The sequence below is a fragment of the Myotis myotis genome, unplaced genomic scaffold (assembly GCF_014108235.1).
Source record: "Myotis myotis isolate mMyoMyo1 unplaced genomic scaffold, mMyoMyo1.p scaffold_m19_p_3, whole genome shotgun sequence".
NCBI classification, from domain to species: Eukaryota; Metazoa; Chordata; class Mammalia; order Chiroptera; family Vespertilionidae; genus Myotis; species Myotis myotis.
Genome location: NW_023416335.1, coordinates 193068802 through 193090767, shown reverse-complemented (window position 1 = coordinate 193090767; position 21966 = coordinate 193068802). Strand labels below are relative to the sequence as shown.

The 21966-nt window shown below is 44.8% G+C and overlaps 1 protein-coding gene across 2 annotated transcripts in view; it reads right to left on the bottom strand.

The window, feature by feature from the left end:
- VWF (von Willebrand factor) overlaps positions 1-15632 on the bottom strand; it is a 119333-nt gene extending 103701 nt beyond the window's left edge. For both annotated transcript variants that reach the window (XR_004965910.1, XM_036298336.1), the window contains exons 1-6: positions 15399-15632; positions 13912-13966; positions 12297-12461; positions 4660-4762; positions 4196-4404; positions 1329-1447 (exon numbers count right to left, since the gene is read on the bottom strand). Coding sequence is in view for 1 of the 2 variants with exons in the window: in XM_036298336.1 (XP_036154229.1) it covers positions 1329-1447; positions 4196-4404; positions 4660-4762; positions 12297-12461; positions 13912-13966 (651 nt within the window). In the remaining variant the exon portion in view is untranslated. The remainder of the gene's footprint in view (positions 1-1328; positions 1448-4195; positions 4405-4659; positions 4763-12296; positions 12462-13911; positions 13967-15398) is intronic.
- Between the last annotated feature and the right edge of the window lie 6334 nt (positions 15633-21966).

The following is a 21966-nucleotide window of genomic DNA, read 5'->3' as shown; positions in this document are numbered from 1 at the left end:
CATACCACAGCCACCAGGACTGGAAGAGGGGGGTCTCCCTAGAGCGAGCATGTCAAACTCGCGGCACGAGGGCCACATGTGGCCCACAATGGATATTTTTGCAGCCCAGCCAATATAACGGTATGTAAGAAGTGTTTAAATAAAAATTTTGTAACTTAATTTTTACAATATCCTGTTACACATAATTATTAATAACGAACTACAATGTTTGCTAATGACTGATTATTATAATTGTGTTCTCTTCTTTTCCCTTATGCACCTTATGCACAGGTGCACCATTTCTCTCCACTAATACTAGCAGTGAATATTTTAGCAGCCGATTGCCACATCATTAGTCTTGGACTGACTTGTTTGGTGTGCACAACAGGAAATATTTCGCTTTCGGAGAACAAGAAAAATAGGTTTATTTGTGTTACACTTATTAATTTGTACAGTTATTCAGTGTCTGGTAAGTTAATGTTCAAAAAAAATATTAATTTTTATTAAAATGTTCTATTATTTTATGTTAACAATTACTCATTTATTCCAGCCTTTGTATTCAATGTCTCTATCAAAATAAACTTGCGTTTCTATGAAAATTGAAACTTTTGGTTTTTTTGCTGCCCACCTAAACCTTGTCTATTTGGCCTTTGTTAGCCTTTGAGTTTGACATGCTTGACCTAGCGTCTCAGAGGGAGTCAGGCCCTGCTGGCACTTTGATCTTGGCCAGGGAAACTAAATTCAGTCTTCCGACCTCCAAAACTCTGCTAGAATGCATTTCTGTTGTTGTAAGCCACTAAGTTCAAGATAATTCGCTACTTACTACAGCCTCAGAAAACTATTACAATGCCCAAGCTGGTCGCTTTAGGCCCACCTCATCCCCTCCCTCCCCAGTTTCCACCACTGCACATAACCCCCTTTCCAATGATGTGCTGGCCCTCCTATTTGTACTTTAAACAATCACTTACTGAGCACCTAAAAAGAAATTGTTTTCTAGTGGCAGAATTTCAGACAGTGGCAGGTGATGATGGCAGTATTTGGGGACAAGAGAGCTTGGAGGATAAAGCAGAAAAACAGAGTCACTCACTATATCAAGTCGTTAGACCAGATTCATTTTTAGAGTTCTAGGCCCAGAACAGCTTTAGAATTTGAGTTAACCAGACTCTAGCCACCGTTGGTTTTTAGGAGGAAAGGGACCCATGGGAACCCTACATTGAATAGCCAGAGGGGCCCACAGAGGTAGGCCCACAGCTCCTCTAAGTAGAGGATATGAAGCCAGATGTCCCTCTGCTTCTTAACTCCAGAAGGCCTACACCATCCAGACCACGTCCAGCCTGGGTTGTGCCCACCTGCATTTCCTCAGAGGCGTTGCAAGAGCTACTGGAAGGGGATGCCCGTTTGCACCGCTGTTCTCCGCTGCTCATGGCCCAGGAGTTGGCAAAGTCGTAGGGGTCCGAGGTCAAACTCCCTGTGGAGAAAAGTTTCAGAAAAATTAAGCCACATTTATACCGATCCAGGACTTCTGAGTAAAAACTCTAGGTCTGTCATCTCCTGAACAAACTCCCATTAGATTCACACATAGGCATCTGGCGTGGGAGTAGTTTTTGTGCAGCACACAACATAACATGACAGAGCATGGGCCTCCAGAGCTCCACCAGCGTTTGGGGAAGACAGCATGAAAGATGAGTGTGCCCACCCATTCCCGCTTCTCCATGGCTTTGCATGCCATTGTCCCTGTGTGAAATGTTCTCCGCCCCCTTACTGCCTTGACTACCTCAACTCATTCTTCAAGATGTAGCTCCTGAACCACTTCCTCCAGGAAGGCCTTCAGAACAGACTCTGCTCCCTGTCTACCCCCTAGCCTGGGTTGGGTGGGCTCCTTCTCTGTGCTCCCTCTCTCAAAATTCTCACCATCCTTTTTGCTTCTATTCAACCCCCACTTAACTCTGAGCTCCTTAATTCAGAGCACAGGCTGTGTACCTTATCTCTAAATTCCTATCTGGCATATTATGAATACTCAAAATATTTTGCAGAATGAAGGTAAGATGTGACATGGAAACTATACCCTCCAATCACTGCACCCCTGTGCTCTCCAGTATCTGTGCCTTAGGGCTTATAACCGTCATGTTCCTGTCAGCTACTCACAACCGGCTGTGAGGACCTCATGGGCCTACATGGCATGGTGCACAGTAGGTGCAGCCAGCAGCAGCATCAATAACACTGCTGAACCTTCATTTCAAAGAGCTTAATGGAGCATTGAGGCAAGCAGCCCTTTTGCACAGCCAGGTCTAGAAGAGTAAAGCATGTTTCAAGGTCAAATAATGAACTGGGAAATAGGAGACATGCTATCCCTGGGGAAAGAAAAGAAAAGCAGAACCTTAGAAATGTAGTCAATTGGCTTCTGTGATGTCAGAAAAAAATGCCACACCAAAGGTATATTTACTCCCTCATTCCCTGAACCTAGAATATTTCTTTATATGGCAACAGATGTGATTAAGTTAAAGATCTTGAAAGAAAGAGTTTATCTTGCATTACCTGAGTATGCCTTAAATGCAATCACATATATCTTTGAAAGAGAGGCAGAGGGAGAACAAACAGAGACACGCATAGAAAAGGTGATATGAGGACAGAGGCAGAGATTGGAATGATACAGCCACGGGTCAAAGATTGCCAATAGAGGTTAGAAGAGGCAAGGAATAGATTCTCCCTTAGGGCCTCCAGAGAGAGTACAGTCCTGCCAACACCTTGATTTTGGACTTCTGGCCTCCTAGAATTGTGGAAGAACAAATTTCTGATGTTTTATGCAATCAAGTTTGTGGTAGAAGGTAACTACAGGAAACTAATACATGGGAGAAGCCAAAGGGAAGGGAACTTAAATTTGTGGAGTTTCTGATGTGTGCCGGGCATCATGACAGGGTTGCTCTCTGGGTTCTTGGTTATTCCATACCACACAAAGTAGCTCACTTTCTAATATACCATATTAAGAAAGAGGCAAAGAAGCGGCTTTGTGTTGGGTGGGGAAAGCTCTAGAGAGAATTGAGACCTCTAGGGCCCAGTCTCAGCTTTCCTCCTATCACCCTATGTGATCTGGGGCTGATTCCACCATGCTTCTGAGCTCAATTTTTCATATGTAAAATAAGCGGTAAGACTAGATGACCTCCGAGATCCTTCCATTCTTGACCTCCCATGAAGTGAAACTCTAGAAGCTCAATCCGAAATGAAGCATAAGGATGTCTACTAGAATGACACAGGTTTGATTAAAACAATTAACAAACTTAATTCAATGAGTGTATATAGAATCCTGCAGCATCAAAGAATACATACATAGAACAACTGCAAAAAAAAAAGATTATGTACTAGGCCACAAACAAATCTACCCAAATTTCTAATTTAATTGAGAAATAAAAATTTTTAAATGTTTGTAAATTTTAAAGACATTTTATAGGTTAAGAAAGAACTCAAAATGGGAATTGGAAAATTCATAGAACTAAATGAAAATATGTTACATATCAAAATTGGTGTGATGCAGTTAACATAGTACTTAAGGAAAATTAATAGCCTCCCATGTACATATTGAACAATTAAAAGTTTGAGAAATCAGTGCTGGAAAAGACAAAAACAACTGATCTTACTATTTTCCAGTCTAATGAAAAAAATAGCCAACTGTTTCTTTACACACTAACCCCTTAATCAGAAGGGTAGTCAGGTGATAAGGAAGAAGGAGAACATATACAAATGCTCAGTTTTTGCAAGGGAGCATCACTAGTTAAATATTTATGTAATTAAAATTACCAAAAATTAGTAGTGATTTCCACATTGTCCACATTACCCACACTGCTTGTGAACATACACACATGCACGCACACACATAAACTGGCCTTTGGGGGCAGTGTTGAGCCCTTCCTTTATAGATTTCACCTATGAAGTTTTTTCATAGTGGTTCAGGGGGGTTTGTTCAAACCACGCAGCATTTACCAATCATCTCCAATGTGTAAGTTGCTATGGGGAATTCAAATTTGAAGCAAGTCGGGTTTGAGGAGCTCCAAGATCTGGTATGACAGGAAGTCCCATCAGTGAGATGGAATGCTGAGAGATAAGGTTTGCGGGATACATTGAGGTGAGGTCCTGGAGAGGCTGGCGTGCCAGGGGAGGAGCCATAGTGAAGGTTTATGAGCATAACCACACCCCCAGGAAATGGCACCCCAGAAAAGCTTACCTTCTTGGGTCCTAAAGTCATCTTCGGCAAAGATGTTAAAGTTGCCACACAGCCCACAGGTCTTGTTGAAGTATCTGTCTGACAGCAGAATTTGGAAGCTGCCACTGCCATCAATCCTGGCCACAAAGCCATAGGCCTCACTGGACAGCTTGTAGTACCCAGCCTCCGTTTCTAGATACAGCCCTTTGGAGGCATAGGGCATGGAGACACTGGAAGGACAAGGATGAGCTTAGGAAGTAGGCTTCTCAGACATTTTCTGGCTGTCCCTCCCACCCTTCAACCCCAACCCCAGACTAAGGGTTCACACTGTGGTGTAAAGTGGCTGAGGGCCCGGACCAGCAGTCAGGAGCCCTGACTTCCTCTGGACCCATTTACTTCCTGTCTCTGGGCCCCAGCTTCTTCACGTTAAAAATTAGAGGGGGTATGCAAGGGGTATTCCCAGACATTTGGGGCTTCTGACTTACCTCTGGTCCCCTTGCAGCACAGTACCATTGACAAACAAATGGATGTCAAAAAATTCCCCGAGATATACGGAGAGGCTCACTCTCTTGCCATTTTGGAAGTCCCCTGAAAGACAGGAGTCAGGAGTGGTGATTATTATCCAAAAGAGTTAATACATTTATTTATAATCATCACCTCTATAACCTTATCTCTGTCTCTGTAGAAAACTTCCCCCAAAAGATGTAACAAATGAGCAACAAAAATCTCCCCCAAAATCTCATTGCTCACTCATTTTATTCATCTAGAAACATTTATTGAGTGTCTTCTGGATACATAGCTTTCTAGTAGTCCCTTATTTCTCAAAAGAAAAATGTAAAAGCATGACCTCTTTCTTCTGGGGGTTTACAATCTAAATAGAAAGCTAAGATGAGCATGAAAATATTGACTACATTGTAAGGCAGCAAATAAAAGTGAGTTGTTCGTAACAGGCACTCTAGGATGGGTTACTTAAAATGTTATTGAACAGCTCTAAACAGGTGCTTTGTTTAAAATGGAGATTCACAAGTCCCACCTCAATTTACTGATTTTACTCTCTGGAAGAAGTTGAGATTCTGTAAGTAAAGTTCATCATTCTGTGTGGGGAACTTACTTAGGACACAATAAAGAATCTGTTTTGCCCTTAGAGATTTTTGGATAGCCAAACACATGATAAAATAGTCTGACTACATGACAATGGTCCAGTTGTGAAGGACAAACAGAGACACAGGTGGTGGCAGTTACACAAAAGCAGAAAAACAGGTGGAGACACATTTTTGCAACATTATGAAGACCTGGCAACCCACAGCTAGTCCCTGAGAACCGGTGCTCAAGCAGGGCCCTTGGGATTCAAAGATGACTGAGAGGCCGTGGAGATGAAGGAGACAGAGGAACAAGGTAGAGTCTAACCTCAAGGCTTAGAGTCTGAGAAGCTGATGGAAAGAGGAAAGGTGAGGACAGCCAGTGAGGACCGAGACAGAAGATGCTGGAGGAAGAGGAGGCTGGAGGAAGAGAGAGAGTACAGTGCCATGGGGCTCCTGTAGAAATGGGGCCCGGGGCCCAGGTGGATAGTTAACTTTGGGAATGAGGAAACATGCCTTCTCCTAGCAGGATCAGGGGAGTGTGGGCTCCAGCTCCTCAACACAAGAGGAGGCAAGGATGTCTGTGGAAGGAAGTCCAGGAAACTTGGGAGGTTCGTTGACATGAGGTCCTATTGCCACAGCTGGGGCCACTGATAAAGAGAGTGAAGGACAAAGCCGCCTCAGTCACAGCCCAGCAGAGGTCTGCGAGGAGGAGTTCCCCAATGGGTGCCTGAGCTGGACTGAGGCTACTGGAGGACAGCGGCCACCTGGGACACACACACACACACACACACACACACACACACACACACTCATAACCAACCAGAATGAGTAAAAAAAAAAAAAATAGACTGGTTTATGGTGAAATTTCAGTGAGGGCTGTCACATGTGAAGAACTAGCCCAACAGAAACTTATAAGCATGTATGCATAACCCATGGACACAGACAATAGTGTGGTGAAGGCCTGAAGTGGGGAAAGGGAATGGGCTAGAAGGGGTCAATGGGGAAAAAAGGGTACATCTGTATAACTTTTAATAATAAGAATAAGTTTTTAAAAAAACAACACAAGAACTAGCCCAGCAATTTTCAATCTTTTTCATCTCATGGCACATAAACTAATTAATAAAATTCTGCAGCACCCCAAAAAATACATGTTTTGCCAATCTGACAAAAAAATATATAGGTATAATTTTGATTCATTCACACCAGACAGCTATTATTGTGTTGGCTGTTGTCATTTTTTATTTGACAATCTAAAGGAAAAGAGGTCAGTGCCCCTGACTAAATAGTCAGGTATGGCATGTTTTAAATATTCGTGCAGCATACCTGTTGGAAATCGCTGAACTCGCCCATTCTAAGACTAGAGTCTTGAATGATATGGTGTTAGCAGCTCAGAGATCACCAGGAAGGCCTGAATCCACATACCACACTGTGCAGAGCTCCAGACCCATAGTCAGGAGTCAAAGGAGACACCAGCTGAGATGAAGGGCTTTCATCCTGTTTGACTAGAGTCTTGCCTGCCCTGCATTCTCACTTAAAACAGTTTCGCAGCTAGCACGTCTTTAAAAGGTGGAGCAGACTTTCTGATAGCCAGAAATTAGCCAAAGAGAAACACACGAAACTAGACAGCTAAGAGTAAATTGTTGATGGAAGAATCCAAGCGGTGAGTATATGGGTCTCCACTGTCCTATTCTATCACCTGTTCTGTATGTTTGGAAATGTTCGTAATAAAATGTTAAAAACACAAACAAATGAGACAGCTTGGCAACAACCTCTGGTTTGCAGTGGACCAAAGACTAAATCCCTTCCCCGGCCTCTGCTGGGGCTGACACTGAATGCTACCCCCAGCTTGGAATGAGCGGGCTCCATCCATGACCTGCCTGCCAGAGAGGGTACAATGAGCCCAAGAGGTCAGGGTATTCAGGTCCCTAATAACCACAGAGCCCATCGCCCCATCAGGACAGTTCTCCCTGCCATCTACCCCCAGCCTCATAGAGCAGATGGGCAGGCAGTTCTGTCCCTGCTTCACTGGGTAACTCAATCAGTATGTCTGTTGTCTCTGAGCCAAAGGCATGTCCCTCCTGGAAACAGGAGAGGACTCCCTGTGAGCCTCTCCCTTTAGCAGGCTCTCCCTCACCTTCGTGGAAATTCAGAAAGGGCCATGATAATAAGTCAGCCAGGAGTGTGTGACTGGGGGTGGGTAAGGAAGGCTTTGGATACCATCAGGAGGCTTGGGGTGAGCCACCACCCTGCAGCCACAGATCTGTCAGTCCTCCAAGCTTTCACAGATGCAAAGTCAGCAAAGCAGCTGTTCCCCAGGAGACAGAGCTGAGCAGGTGCATAGGCACGCCCAGAGGCCACTCATGGCAAAGTTGAAAGATAGAGCCTACAAGGCTGGATAAGCCAAGAATGCAGCAGAAGCAGAAAGTCAAAGAAGAAGGAAGCAGGAGAATGTGAGACAGAACCCCGAGGCTCCCACTGTGTGTGGGTGCATGGAGTCCCGCCCTGTTCAAGCAAATGATGAAGGCAGCCTGGCCCCACAGACCGTGGGACTTAGGTCCATCGGGGTTGGGGGTGCTGATACTTGAGGTAATTTGCCCGTCGTCATAGAGCTAGTGACTGATGATAGAGCTGGGACTCAGACCGGGTACTGGTTTAAGTATTTGAACAGTCAGCTCTGTGACCCCAGGAGAGATTAGCATTAGGAAGCAGAGGAGGCAGCCTGATGGGCAATGCCCACTGAGTGCTGTGTGAGGCAGCATCCCGGTGGGGACATGGGGCTGGCTGCCCAGGATCATCACCCATCTAGGGGCGCAAGTGGACAGGGGACTGGGATTGGAATCCTTCGTGAGGACTGAACTGCCAGGAGCCTGTGGAATTGCTGCCCCGGGGCAGCTGAGGGAGGCCCCAGATGGCGCCTATCCTCCTCCCAGGCAGGAGGCAGCAAGAGGAGTTTTGGAAATGTATCCTGGAGAAGTCTTCAATTCCGAAAAGCCTACTCTGGCAGCACTGTGAATCTTGGCGATCATCAAAACAAGTGGCTTTAAACCATTTTCCCCCAGAAAAGCAGAGTAAAAACACAATTTCCTTTACAAACCAGTACGTACACACGCACGCATTTCACACAATGATACTTATCCTCACCGTGTGCCATGCACTCAGATATTCTCTGATGTCTTCTGTTTTATTCCATTAATTTTGTAAAAGCTGGTTACATCCAGTAAGTTAATTCTGAGATCCCCAGGGCATGACTCGGTGTGAAAAACACTGATCTAGACTGGCTGCCTTTTACAGGTGGAGAAACGGAAGCCTGAGTTTACAGCAGGGTTGCTCCATCTCGCACCAATGACACCTGGGCCAGGTATTTCCTTGTGGTGGGGCCGCTTCTACCCACCTGCAGCATCCACCCCCGGTTGTGACAACCCAAAATGTTCCGGACACTGCCAAATGTCCTCTGGGGGAAAATCACCCCAGTGAGAAGAGTTAACTTGGGGTGGAGCCCCACACCTGGGTTTTCTGACTCACAGTCCAGATTCCCTTAGCCCCACAGCTGCCTAACAGGACACCTGGATTCAGTTAAGCACTAATGCAGGGGAGAACTCTAGGTCAGCCTTCTATTTTATTTGCTTGGTTCCCTCCCTGCAGAACTCAGGGGAATCATGATGTGCAGCCATTCGGAAGACAACCCTTTAGAAATTGCCAGTGAGCCTGGAGGAGGGGGAGAGCGTGGAGGGGACACACCCACACTCCTTGCCTGCAGGTTAGCACTTCCCATAGCTGCTAGGAGAAGATGGGCTGGGTCTCCACCTCCCAAGAGGCCAGAGCAAACCAGGGACGCTCTCCCCATGGCTCCTGAGCTCAGTGCCTGCGGATCTAGGTGGGGAACAAGGTCTCCCCCTCATGTTGGAGAAGCAGCAGCCTGGAAAGCAGGCTGGCAATCGGAGCCAGAGCAGCTCTGAGTGCTTTCTGGAATATTCGAGTGCGGAGCTGGCTAGTCTGCATTCCAAACGAACACTTTGCCCTCCCCTGTGATTCTGATGGAGGTGATCATTATCCAAACGCTGAGAAACAGAAATTGGGTCTGATGCCATTCGCTGATGCGGACACTATGGCTTGAGCTGGGGAAGTGACTCAGCACGTTGGTGGGGGTTTCTGGCTCTCTCTGGGCTGGCTTGGGAGCCAGATCCTACAGGGTGGCTTTAAAAGAGCAGTCTCTCCAAGCAGGACTCCTGTCGTCTCTTCCTTTTCCCCTCTGCTGGTGGCCTTGGCCTGGGACCCTGGAGCCTGCCTGCCTGCCCTGGAGGAGCCTGGTCAAGGAAAGGGCCTCCCCTTTGCACCGGGCAGCCCTTCAGCCTGAGACATAAACAATTTACTCAGGATGTGTACAAGGTCCACAGACACTCAGAGAGGAATGGGAATTTGCAAGTTAGAACTGAGAAAACAGGATGTCGTTGGAGAACAATGGAGCAGAGCTGTGTACGAGGACACAGTCATGCTCACGGAACTAAATCCGCAGTGTCCAAGCCTGCTGGACCCCGGCCCCTGGCCCCATGCCCCTGAAGCAGCAGGACCAGTCCCCCCCTCCCCCCAATCTCAGGCCCAGCCTCCTCAGATTATTTCTCTCCTCCCTATGCCTTACTCACCACCACCATCAATTAAACCAATCTCCATTAGAGTGTGGTCCATAGTCTAGTCTAGGCCAATGACCTGCGAGAAAACTGACACTTGAAAAGAGCAAATTGTTATAAGAATAAGGACCCAGGGCAGGGAGAGGAGGGAGCACTGAGATGTTTTGAAAGAGAGGCCTAACACAGCTCTTCAATTCCTCCTTGGCCACGAAACTCAGGATAGCCAGAGAGGCAGGCTAACATGTTGGGGAGGGTGTTGATGTTACCCTACCCTTGACAGAAATGGCCCCAGAACCCAGCAGCCCCTGGTCTCTACCTTGTTCCCATCAGACAAGTGCACGTCCTATAAGGTGGCTGCTTTCAGTCACTAAGGTTTGGGTAACGCTTTACATGTGCAAATATTATATCTCCCTTGGTCCTGACAATGTCTCTATTTTAAAGATGAGGACATGGAGGCTGCGAGACACTGTGTGACTCCCCTAAGGACACTCCATGAAGAGCCAGATTAGAGAGCACAGGTTTTATGACTCCAACTCTGGTTCTTTCTATGCTTCGATTTCCTGCTGGGGACTCAGCCACCAGGTCCTATGGGGAAAAAACTGCCCATCAGCACAAGTTGATGAGCCCAGTTCTAGAAAGGGGTGGGGTGGGGGCTTCCTAGAGGAGGTGACAGCGACAGCTCAGAGGCATCAACATAGCTTGATAACCCTGACTACTGGGGCTACCATAAGGGGAAGGGTTCCAGAGTTGGGTTTAAGTAGTGGAGGGGGCTTTTCCAACATGCTGCTCAACCCCCTGGCCCCAGAATGTGAACTCTGTGCCTGGTACTAAGATTTGATTATGTATTGCTCACAAACCCTTCTCCAGGGTAAGCAGTCTGGAGCAGAGCAGAGCTAAGACACTGTGGGGTCAAGACAGCAACCCCTCCAAGGCACCCTAGTGTCTCCATGGAAACCCCTCTTCCTTGAAACACCGCTGAAGCTCAAAGCCAGAGGGTATCATTATTTCCTTCTTTCAAAATCTTCCCCGTTACCCTCCATTTCCACTGACACCCCCAGACCCATCACAGGTGGAAGGTCTCTACCACCTCCATCATGATTTTTATAGATAGATAGATAGATAGATAGATAGATAGATAGATAGATAGATAATACAACTAAAAGAGAGGAAAAAATAAAAATGAGTTTTCCTTATAAGGAGAACTTTTAAGATCTACTCTCTTAGCAACTTTCAAATACACCATACAGCAGAGTTGACTAGAGTCAGCATGTTATACCTTTTATCTCTAGTACTTACTCATCTTATAACTGGAATGTGGTACCTTTTGAACACCTTCATCCAGTTCTCCACTCCCCACCTTCCAACCCTGGTAACCACAAATCTAGTCTCTTTCTCCTATGAGTTTGGTGTTACATTGTTTTGTTTTGCTTTTTGAGTCCACGTATAAGTGAGATCATACAGTATCTGTCTTTCTCTGATTTTTTTCACATGGCACAATGCCCTCAGGTTCCATTCATGTTCCGACAAATGCACTATAATTTTTAAGGTAGAAAAATCCACTTAAAATAAACATTGGGACCACCTGAGATTGAAGGACCTAAGCCTTCAATTTCCCAGGGAAAGTAGGGCTTGCTTTTTTTCTCCCCAATGTGGGTCTGTCCATTGCCATCGCAACCTCCCCGAGGCTGAGGACCCCGCCTCTGCTACGTTGTGTAGCATCCCTCACTCACACAGCACACACATCTGATTAATTCTTAGAGTGAGAAGGTCACCAAACCCCAGTTTCTGTCACTGCCTCCAGGCTCACTTCCAGCCTTGGAAAGTTCCTTCACCCTGACAAACCCAAGATCAAAACCCAGGTCTTCCTTTTATTATCTGTCATAGAATCAGACAACCTCTGTGAGTTCTCCATTTTCAAGACAGGAGTGATTATATCTGCCCCTACATCTCGGAACTACTGTGGGGGTGCAGAGATGACATGGGCATGATACCGGCAGTTTTCCAAGAACACAGGAAGTGCTCAACACTAGTGTGATGCTCTGAATTCCACCAACCACACACAGAGATCCTTGCCTGGTGCTAGGGGCTTTGCCTGTTACAAAGTTCCTTCTACTTCATCATTTCTCTTGATGCTTTGAGCTCCCAGAGTGTTGCCTGGACCCAGAGCAGTGGCCACAATCACTGGAGAAGCATGAAGACTCTCCATCCCACCAGGCTCCATGGAGAGAGACCCACGGAGAAGCCAAGAGGAGTCCTGTGTGATGGAAAGGCCATTCCCCATGGTGCTCTATGCAGGATCTTCAAGAGCAGGCACTGTTGTAAGGAAATCTCCCCTACCCTTCAGACCCCCACATGCCAGGGCTGAGCTCAGCTGGCTCCCACTCCCTCTTCCTCCTTTCGGTGCCCAGGACTCACCTATGAGCGAGAAGGAGTGTTTCTGGCAGTCCCCAGCCAGGAGGTAACTGCAGTCTCCAGCAAAGCTGTACATGCTCTCATCAAAGGTGCTGATGAAGTCGTCTCCAAAAAGGCTACATCGGGCCATTGGTGACCTGCCAAGTGACCCTTCTGCACAAAGGGTCCCTGGAAGGAGAGGTCACAGGTGAGCACAGCTGAGACCACCAGCCCAAAAAGCCTTGTAGAAATGAGGCTGCATCTCACGGAAATTGGGCTGTGGGCAAGTACTTTCCCTTCTAAACAAGGCTAAACCTGTTGCTTTCGGCCCCCAAATATGATCCAGGACTCACAGCAACAATGGAAGAACAGTTTTTCAGGAAATCTATTTGGTTTAATGCCATTTCCATATGCATTTAAAATGTGATACATGCTCACTATAGAAAAGTTGGAGAATACAGAAGAAAAATACAAAAATGTTAAAATCATCCATAAGTAACATTCAGCAATAACTAGAGTTAACATTTTAGTATGTTTTTCTTCTGTTTTACAGCATATACACAATTGTGGGTTTTTTATAAAATGGTGATCATCCCATGCAAATTATAACCAATTTCTCAATATTTTCAAGAATTTATCACACCATTGTATATACTTCCAAAATATGATTTTAGTGACTACATTATACTTCACATTAGATGAATATAGTATAACCCCCTATTGTTAGGTTTTTAGCACTCTTTTACATTTTCTGATTGTAATGAGCATCTTTCTACATTAATCTACTTGTATACCTTGAACATATTAATTCTAAACAGATCAGCCTACATGTCTGATACACAGAATCTATAGAGTGTTAACTCCTACAGGGTCATATGCTTACTCCACCCTCATACTCTGTGTGTGTGTGTGTGTGTGTGTGTGTGTGTTTTGGCAGGTGAGGAACATCAGAAAATCTGTTAAAATCTGTCAAATCCATTTTCTGGGTCCCCAGCTGGAAGATTCAGAGGGTGTGATCCATGTATGTTTTGTCCCAGACTAACCTGTATGCCGCAGACTGGGTGCTGCTGGCCTGAGTGGTATAAGTGGGGACAGGCCAGGGTCAGAAAAAGGTCCCTCCTGCCACTCACAGACTCAGAATCTCAGTGACAGAAGGAAGACGATGCAATGCAGTGAAAAGGTGCTAGCCTGGGACCCAGGAAACCTGACCTCTGGTCTTGGCTCAGTGTGACTTTGGAGCATTTTTCCTCTCTGACCCTCAGTCTCTTCATCAGTAATATGAGAGGTTCAACTAGATGACCTCCACAATCCCTTCTAAAACTAGTAACCTATCGGCGTCTTGGATTCCTTTCTCCCCATGCTCCTGCCCCATCATATAGACTGTTCTGGGTGGCCCTTGTACTTATTAATTCCCCAACTGAAGAAGGCATTTGCAGGCACCTGCTCCTTGAGGAACACAAGTCAGGGGCAGGGAGCTCTGCAGTACTTCTCCAAGAGGAATTGACCAGGCAACCAGGGACTCTGGCCTAACCCAGGTCGGACACAGGTGAGCTGCAGACACACCCGCTTATTTCTGGAAGGGGGTTGTTCCCAATAGTCCTGGGGCAGGAGTGGAGAGTGGGAGCACTTTGGTACCTACCTGGCAAGGTGAGGACCAGAGCAAGCAGCACCCTCGCCAGCCTGGCAGGAATCATCTGCAGAGAAGCAGGAGAAATGAGCTGGTGGTCACTGCCCACATAGATGGCATATGCTACTGTCCATGCGTGAAATGGAAAGAACATTACTTTTAAGCAAGAGAAAAGATTGATCCTCATTGGCCTGAGTTTGCCTTTGAACATGGAGTGCTGGTCCCAAAACAAAGTCCCTGGCCGGGCCCAAGAGTAACAGTCACTGTGAGCCAGGACCCCGGCTCCTTTCCCAAATAGCAGTCTCAGAGCCAGGACAGTGAGGAGGGCTCCGCCTTCTCCTCTGCAGGCCTCCAGGCCAGCCTGGCCCTTCTCATTTCCCTGCATGCCTGCAGAAGTTAACAGCTAGTTCACACCTAATTCCTTCCTGCCCCTTCCACACTTGGCAGCAAACAGGAGGGTAGAAACTATCTTTTGCTTTTGTTCCTACCCAGACACCCCGACTTGGAGAACACTCAGGAGCCACGTTTGGGGGTCCGTCACCCCTGCTGTACCATGAGCTCCTCACTCATCTCCATCCCCCAGTACCCAGGAGATGTCGGACAGTTGATCTGATCGATGTTCAGAAGTCCAGCAGCCCTGAGCCTGGACAAGAGTACCCACTGTGTGGCCCACCAGGGAGAGACAATTGACACTGGCTGGCAGAGCACACATCCCTTAGAGCCCCTGTCACATTTGCTAAATTAAGTGTGGAATCTGTCCCTTGAGATTCACTGGAGGTGACTCCTTTCCCACCCAATACCCCAGCCAGCCAAACAAAGAGAGATAAACCCCATCTATTACATATACAGTGGGGCCTTGACTTACGAGTGTCCCGACTAACGAGTTTTTCGAGATAGGAGCTGTCTCTCGGCTGATTTTTTGCTTTGAGTTGGGAGCTAAAATTCGGGTTATGAGCCAGCTTCAGATACCCCACTGCTAGTTGGCGCAGCGAACGTCACAGTGAACGCCACAACATCAGCCCAGCATCACAAGTCTCACTCGTTCACTTTACTGATTTGACATACGAGTAACTTGAGTTACGAGCTCCGTCACGGAACGAATTAAACTTGTAAGTCAAGGCCCCACTGTATGTGGAAGGAATACTTTGATGTCAGTCATGGCTAAGTCTTGGTCCCAAAGCAGAGGTCCTCTCCTACAGCCTGCCCACACACAGGCACAGCAGGCTGCTCCCAGAAAGTACCAGAGGTGAGGGCAAGGCTTGCTCCAGTCTCCTGTAGTCGAGTAGTATAAGCAGTAAAGCCCAGGCAGGAACAGAAGCAGCCACGGGACCCCCAGAGGCAAGTGGATGAGGGGGCATTAGGATGGTCCCTGGCTTTGAATCACCCTCTAAACAAGGCCCTTCTAGTCCAGGGAGTGAGAAGCCCAGCTCCCCAGAGGGAGGGGTCAGCCCTGATCTTTCTCCCACAACTGAGCCAGCCTTCCTCCCAGAAGACCATACCTTCCCCTGCAAATGGGGCTGCAGGTATCTCCAAGGTCCCTTGGGAAACAGGCACACGGCGGCCGCCAGCCCTAGGCCATGCTCTCCAGTGGCTGCTGCACTGATGGGGTTGCCGCAGCTCTGCCCTGGCTTGCTGCTGACTGGCCCAGGGGCTGCGGACTCCCTGCAGCCAGGCAGATAAAACCCAAGTGGTGACGTCCACCAGCCACCCCCTTCCCACCACAATAGCTGTGAACTGCCACAACAGGGGACTGGCCTCCTCTTAATGACCAAGAGGAAACAATGAACGGAAATGGTATTAGAAATACCTCCAAGCCGATAAGGCTTTGAACAGTTTGGTGGGAGACCTCTTGGCAGCTGCCATAATGAGCTGCCTTGCCCTCCCCATGCCCCCTGACACTCATCCCTGGTCCTCCCCATATAGGCGGGTCCAGGCCAGGGAGGAATCCAGCCAGATCCAGCTTCGAGATCCGGCTTCTAAGGCCAGATTTTAGGGAAGTTTAGAAAACACCTCAACCTGAGCCAATTTAGTCACCACATTTAGAGGAAGGACAGGACTAATGCTTCCTGTTCATGTTAGGTATTTTGAATGGTCCTGTTCTGGCCCCTGACAAAAACAGTCAGTTTGGGTCCTGGCCAGGGTTAATGGATAAGTTAAAGATGAGGGGCTGGTCAGAAGTCCAGGCTTTTGTAAAATGATGACTGAGATGGTTTGCTTCTAATAGTCCTCCCAAAGATTCTTCTACCACTCGTCCCCTGACCTTATACACACACACACACACACACACACACACACACACACACACACCCCAATCCTTCTTCTCAACCTCCAATTCCCAAGAGCCTAATTCAGAACATCATCTGCTAAATTCATTCCTGCTAAAAGAGGTAGCTGATAAAATAGGGGAGGAATAGCCCTAGAGGGTTTGGATTAGTGGGTAGAGCTTAGTTCCTGTGGACTGAAGGGTCCTGGGTTCAATTCCGGTCAAGGGCATGTACTTCTGTTACAGGCTCCATCCTTGGTCCCAGTCAGGGCACCTACGGGAGGCAACCAATCGATGTGTCTCTCTGGCATCGATGTTTTCTCCCTCCCTGTCTCTCCTCCTCCCTTCCACTCTCTCTAAAAATAAAAATAAGTAGAGGATGAATGTGACTCTCATGGTAGGATTTCAGGCATGACGACAGGAAACTTAAGACATTTAGGTAAGGAAGCCCACCTCATTGCTTCTCACGTGATACCTAACCTGCCCTAAGACTGGGAAACCTCCTCCCTTTCCCATATACATACCTCACACTCAATCACTCCTTTTATCAATCTAGGAGAAGATGAACATTCCCAAGAAAAAAAATGGTAAAAGAGGCAGAATCGCCATAATATAATAGAAAAGGTACTTAAAGATTTCCAATTTTCAGCTTTTTTTAATAATTAGGTAAAATCCATTTACTACAAAATATCTTGATATACTGTGTGAAATATGACAAATGTCCTTTAAATACACAGCTAAACTGGGAGGGAAATAATATCTCCAAGGATCAAAGAGAAAAAGCACCCATATGAGCAGGAAGCGGGAGCCTCTGTAGTTATCCATTCTTGGTTTCCTCCAGGCTGGAGCCTTGCAACAACAGGAAATGAGGCTTTGGGCCTGAGTCAGGAGGAGCCCTGGAACAAGAACCTTGCACCAGGCTGACACCCTAGAAGGGACCCAGTTTCCCAGTGGTGGACTAGGAGAAAAATTCAGCACCAACATAGAAGACAAGAACTTGTTTATCTCCATCTGTTTGGGCGGTGGGACATTAAGTCTTTCTATATAATTTGTAGCCATGAGCTTGCACTCATATAGGTTTCAGGTTAAAACTGACATTCCCATGTGGTGCAGAAACTCCCACATTGAGAAGTGACACAGATGTTAGTCTGAGGTCGATACCTGGGTTTCCTGGCAGAAACAAACAGAAATCTACCTAAAAGGATATACCTTCTTACCCTGGCTAGTGTGGCTCAGTTGGTTGAACATTGTCCCATGCACTGAGAGGTCATTGGTTCCATTCTCCGTCAGAACACATGCCTGTTAACACTGGGGTACATATGAACAGGCAGTGATTGCATAAAAATAGCAATAATGATGATAAATTGCTTTGGAACCAAAATACCAGATGAGCAATAGCACCTAATTGGAGGTGTGATGAGAGTGAAAGGGTATTAAGGCCCCTGTATTGCTCAGAAGAAAAAGGTGATAACTGGACTTTATTAAGGCTAGAATGCATAGTAAAATTTTAAGAGAAGCTATTAAAAGAATAGAATTGAATGTACATATTCCAAACCAATGGAGAAAAACAGAAATTAGGGAAACTAGATTGACCTGGGAGAAAACATGGAAAAAGTAGGGCAAATAGCAAAATACAACAATAAATATCTAACCATTGGTAAACAACAATGAAGAGTAAGAGATTATCAGAGTAGGTGTCTTTTGAAAGACACACCATTCAGCAATGTTCAAGAGATGAGCTGAAAACATAAAAATACAGAGACTGCAAGGGAAAAAAAGAAAAAGGCAAATGACAACCAAGAGAAAGCTGATTCTACTGCATTCAGACAAAGCACTTCTTAGAATGAAAGTATTATTAGAGACAAAGAGGATAAAAGATGGTGAAAAGATGAATGCAGCAGGAAGATAGAATTAAAGATTCATATGTGCTTCATAACATAAGCTCAAAATGTAGAAAGGACAAAATTATTGAATTATAAGGCAAAGCAGAAAAGGCTTTGAGTAAAAGTCAACAACATCCACTATGGAAAACAAGCAAACAAAAACATCTAGGTGACCTACAAGAAGAAAAGAATGTCCTTGACCTAAGAAACAGAGCAATCTTCAGAATTCTGGTAAAATTTAAGCCACTTTCCCTGTTAAAACCAGAACAAGACAAAGACAGTCAACATCATCACTGTTAGTCAACATTGGACCAGATGGCCAGGCCAGTACTGAAAAAAGAAAATACAAGGTACATAGCTTCTACAGGAAAAAGCATTAGTTATTATTTGAAGATATATGACTGTCTACATAGGAAAATTCCGGAGAATTCCGGAGAATATGAGTCAAGCAGCTTGTTAAAACAAGGTTATCTTTAAAATCTACTATGTTCCTGTATAATTATAAAGTGCAACCTTAAAGGGGCCTTATTAGTAAAGCAACAAATACAATAAAATCTGCACAATACCATATGCAGAAAATCATAAATTTTGTTGCAAGACATTAAATAAAAGCCAGTGGGAAGGTACGCTGTGTTCCTATTAAGTCACAATATTGTAAATTTACCAATTATTCTCAAATTAGTCTATAAATCAAATGCAATAACAAAATGGAACAAGGTTTTTCATGAAATTAGGCACTCTGATTGAAAATCAATATGGAAACAAAGGATTAAAAATCAGTCAGACAATTTCAAATTTAAGATGGTCACTAAGAAACAAACAATGGCTATTTTTAAAATATTGATGAGAACATAAATCAGTGTGGCCACTGTGGAAAATAAAATAGAGTTTCCTCAAAAAATTAAAAATAGAATTAACATGTGATCCAGCAACTTCACTTCTGGATACTTAACTGTAGGGAACAAAAACACTAATTCAAAAAATATATATGCGCCCCATGTTCACTCCAGCATTATTTACAGTAGCCAAGATATGGAAATAATTAGAATTATGGTAAGATATAAGCCACCAAGTGTCCATCAATGGATGAAGGAATAAAGAAAATGTGATACATATATACAATATAATATTATTCAGTAGAGTGAAATCTTGCCATTTGCAACAACGTGAATGGACTTTGAAGGCATTATGCTAAGTGAAATAAGAGAGAAAGACAAATACTATAGGATCTCCCTTGTATGTGGGCTCTAAAAATAAAAATAAAATAAAAATTGAACTCATAGGTACAGAGAACAGATTGGTGGTTGCCAGAGGTGGGGGGTAAGAGGGTGAAGAGGCTTAAAAGGTACAAATTAAATAAATCAGTCATGGATGTAATCTACAGCATGGTAACTATAGTTAATAATACTGCGTTGTATATTTAAAAGTTGCTGAGAGTAAATGTTTAAAGTCCTCATAACAAGGGAAAAAAATGTGTAACTCTGTGTGGTGATGAATGTTAACTAAACTTATTATGGTGATCATTTCACAATATATACAAATATCAAATCATTATGTTGTACACCTGAAACAAATATAATATTGTATGTCAATTATATCTAATTTTTTAAAGAATTTAAGTGGACATACAAGCAAGTGGACGAAACCCAGTGGGCCGGTAAACATATGAAAAACCGTTCAACCCCACCAATCACCAGGGAATTCCAAAATAAAACCTCAGTTAGTTATCTTCCCATCAGATTGGCAAGGCTGTGGGACTGCTGGAACTATTAGCTGTTGTTAGGACAGATGGTATACCACTTTGGAGAAAAACGTGGAAATAGCTGTTAAACTTAAGGATGATCTTGCCCATGGCCCAGCAATCACACTCCTAGGCATCTTCCCAAAGAAACATTCATCCACGTGCACAAAGCAACCTGCACAGAATGTTCACTGCAGCAGCGAAGGCAGTTCACAGACATATGTAAACAACATAAATGTACTTCAACCGCATGAATAAATTGTAGCACATTCATCCTATGAAATACCAAACAACAGTTCAAGAATCATCTAGGCTACACATACCAACAGACAAATCCCAAAAATAATGGTGAACAAAAATAAAAGCAAGTATCTGAGGATTTCTACAGCATGATAGCTTTTATGTCAAATTAAAGACCATGTAAGCCTGACTGGTGTGGCTCAGTGGTTGAGCATCAACTTATGAATCAGAAGGTCAGGGTTCGATTTCAGATCAGGGCACATGCCCAGGTTGCGGGCTCGACCCCCAGTGTGGGGCTTGCAGGAGGTAGCCAATCAATAATTCTCTCTCACCACTGATGTTTCCATCTCTCTTTCCCTCTCTGAAATCTATAAAAATATATATTTCTTTAAAAGACCATGTAAAATAAAACTGTATTATTGATTGTAAATATGTTTAGTTGTGGGAAAAGTAAATATGCATGCTGTGATAACCACTAAGTGCAGAATGGAGATATCTCTAGGTAGGAAGAAAGAAGGAGGGATCCAGAGAATGTTACATAAGGGTTTATACCTCTCTGTGTATGGTTTATTGATTTAATAATTTCAAAAATATGAGGCAAATATGGAAACATGTTAAGATGGGAGCAAAGTGGCTGGGTGGGACATGGATATCTTTATATCATCCTCTCTAGTTTTCTATATGGTTGAATTTTTCATTTAAAAGATATAGGCCTGCCCAGTTGGTATGGCTCAGTGGTTGCGTGTCGACCCATGAACCAGAGGTCACCAGTTCGATTCCTGGTCAGGGCACATGCCCAGGTTTCAGGCTCGATCCCCAGTAAAGACTGTGCAGGAGGCAGCTGATCGATGATGCTTCTCTCCCATCAATGTTTTTATCTCTCTATCCTCTCCCTTCCTCTCTCTCTCTCAAAAAAAAAAAAATCAATAAAAACATTTTTTTTAAAGATACAGCCCTGATGCCAGTGACCTGGCATGTTGATTTTGTCCTTACAAATAACATAATGACCAACATACTTGCACACCCATCTTCCCACACATGGCCAATTTCCTTAAAACAAATTCCTATACGTAAAAAAAAAAAAATGGTTGGGTCAAAGTGCATAAAAATTATTAAGACTTTTATACATCCTGCCAAGAATTATATCAATTTCCCTTCCATAGCATATTACTATTTTTGTGGACCAAATGTTTGTCTCCCCTCCCAAAATTCATATGTTGAAGCTCTAACAGTCAACATGATAGCATTAGAGTTGGGGCCTTTCAGAGGTAATTAACATTAAATGAGGTCATGACAGTGGGGCCCCTTGATGGGATTAGTCTCCTTATAAGACGAGGAAGAGACACTTGAGTTTTCTCTTAGCCACATGAGGACACATCAAGAAGGCAGTGGTCTGCCCAGCCTGTGTTGCTCAGTGGTTGAGCATCAACCTATGAACCAGGAGATCACGGTTCGATTCCTGATCAGGGCACATGCCCAGGTTGTAGGCTCAATCCCCAGTGTAGGGTGTGCAGGAGGCAGCCAATCAATGATTCTCTCTCATCACTGATGTTTCTATCTCTTTATCCCTCTCCCTTACTCTCTGAAATCAATAAAAATATATATATTTTTAAAAGATGAAGAAGAAGGCAGTGGTCTGCAAGCCAGAAAGCAGGCCCTCCCCAAGAACTGAATCTGCAAGCACCTTGGTATTGGCTTTCCATTGTCCAGAACTGTGAGAAATGTCTTTTGTTTAAGCCATCCAGTCTATGGGATTGTGTTATAGCGGCCTGAACTGACTAAGGTGGTTATTTTTTATTATTATTTGGTAATTTAATTGGCAAACACGGGTATAAGCTTGCTGTTTTAATATGCATCCTTTTCCTTATTGGGGAAGGTTTTCTAATATTGCCCATTTGTATTTCTTCTTTTGTGAATTTCTTGCTGGTATTGTCAGCTCA